The sequence below is a fragment of the Stereum hirsutum genome, assembly GCF_000264905.1.
Source record: "Stereum hirsutum FP-91666 SS1 unplaced genomic scaffold STEHIscaffold_32, whole genome shotgun sequence".
Classification (NCBI taxonomy): domain Eukaryota; kingdom Fungi; phylum Basidiomycota; class Agaricomycetes; order Russulales; family Stereaceae; genus Stereum; species Stereum hirsutum.
The window spans coordinates 70-1,865 of record NW_006763162.1 but is presented as its reverse complement, the minus strand read 5'-3'; the positions used below and the strand labels follow the sequence as shown (position 1 = coordinate 1,865).

At 50.5% G+C, this 1,796-nt stretch overlaps 1 protein-coding gene across 1 annotated transcript; it reads right to left on the bottom strand.

The window, feature by feature from the left end:
- Nucleotides 1–718: 718 nt before the first annotated feature.
- On the bottom strand, nucleotides 719–1,395 carry STEHIDRAFT_163979 (uncharacterized protein; the record flags this gene model as incomplete). The annotated part of the gene is made up of 5 exons (XM_007311715.1): nucleotides 719–834; nucleotides 898–921; nucleotides 1,020–1,079; nucleotides 1,193–1,213; nucleotides 1,368–1,395. The coding sequence occupies 5 exons, from the start codon at nucleotides 1,393–1,395 to the stop codon at nucleotides 719–721; spliced, it is 249 nt and encodes an 82-aa protein (XP_007311777.1).
- Nucleotides 1,396–1,796: the final 401 nt, after the last annotated feature.

Genomic DNA, 1,796 nt, shown 5'->3' with positions numbered 1-1,796 from the left:
GGTGCCGTGCTGCATAATAACTTCTATCAGACATACTACACAATTACAGAGGTAAGCTGACCAGTAGAGAGCAGCTCACGCGTGAGCTGCAGATTACATAAACAGGCGCCTAATTCACGCCACACTCGAGTGGCCCGTCCCTCTCCCGTACCCAAGTTCCCACTAATCCACCTGTCCCACACTAATGGTGCGCACCTGCAAACTGCCCAGTCGAGTCGAAAAATCATGAGAAAAAAAATTATCTGCCACCTATATTATGGTGCTACGTGCGCCTCGCAGACATAAACCGGTATTGCGAGCGCAATACCGTGCCCACCAATGTCGATGAGGGTTCGACGGATGCCCTGCGTATGAGGAGTGTTCAATGGCAATAAAAACCGCATGTGGAGAGGAAAAAATCGGTGGCAGGTGCGAAGAGGTAAGTGAGTGACCTCGAATTCCGGACGCGAAACACGTCCGAAAGCCCCAACCTCAACAGAGACACTCCATTTGGGTGGTAAAGAGTGCCTTCCACCAAAAAATGAAAGGCGAAAAAATCGAATGAAAAAAGCACACTATGTTAAGAGGGTGCATCATGCCCCCAGGCGGACCATCGTCAACTGTGGGCAACTGGGATAGAAAACCATTAGAACCAAAGTCCTCAGTGGTCTGAGTAGACATAAGATCACCAAGTCCAAAGTCTTGCTAGACTTTCGGGGTCGGAGAACGCACCGTGCACCTAGGTGGACCCACGAACATCATTCATAATGACGATCACAGCGATAGCGGTGGCGCGCGTGTCGCTGATGGTGGAGTACTCCTCCAGAAACATTTTGAGCATGACACGAAGGCTGTCTGACAAAAAGCGAGTGAGTGCCACAAATTCTTAAGTGCATATGAGTGGAAGGCACCACTTACCCCAAGACACCGCGATTCCTATCCCTGTATCATCCTGAACAGCCCGCTACCATTTGAATCGATACGGAATTGGTCAAACGCGAGATGATTTTCCGATAGGGAGTAATGGGTGGGCCACTCACCGAGATGTTTTGACTCAATCTCTCGAGTGGTGCCGTCGTTTCGCCGCAAATCTTTGGCGGCTATCGAAGCCTTGAATCATACCGTCAATTTGAGTGTGCTACCATCCAAATCGACGTGGAATGGATTGAATGCGAAATGACATTGTGTCAGGGGGAGCAGGTGGGCCACTCACCGGCAAGTCTCGACCCAATCTCTATAACGGCGTGGACGTTTCAGCCCAGGTCTGTCACGGAGATTAAAGCCTATGATCCCACAGTCAATCGGAGGCCGCTACCAGCGCAATCGACGCGAAATTGATTGAATGCGAAACGAGTTCAGGCAAGGGGAGAGTGGGTGGGGCCACTCACCGGCACGTTTCGCCTCAATATCCACCATAGCGTGATCGTTTCGACCCAAGTCTTTCACGGCAATTCAAGCCTAGAAACGCACCGTTAATTCGAGCACACCACCATCATAATCGACGAGAAATTGATTAAATGCGAAACGAGTTCAGGCTTGGGACAATGGGTGGGCCACTCACCGGCACATTTTGCCTCAATCTCTACGATGACGCTAACGTTTCGATGCAACCCTTCAGTGGCGATTAATACGTAGTATCCTATCGTTAATTCGAGCCCACTACGAGTTGAATCGAGGCGGAATTGGTGAAATTCGAGACGACTTTCCGATAGGGAGTATTGGGTGGGGCCACTCACCGGCATGTTTCGGCTCAAACTCTGGGATGGTGCGGTCGTTTGACCCCAAATCTTTGGCGGCGATTGACGCCTAGAATTACA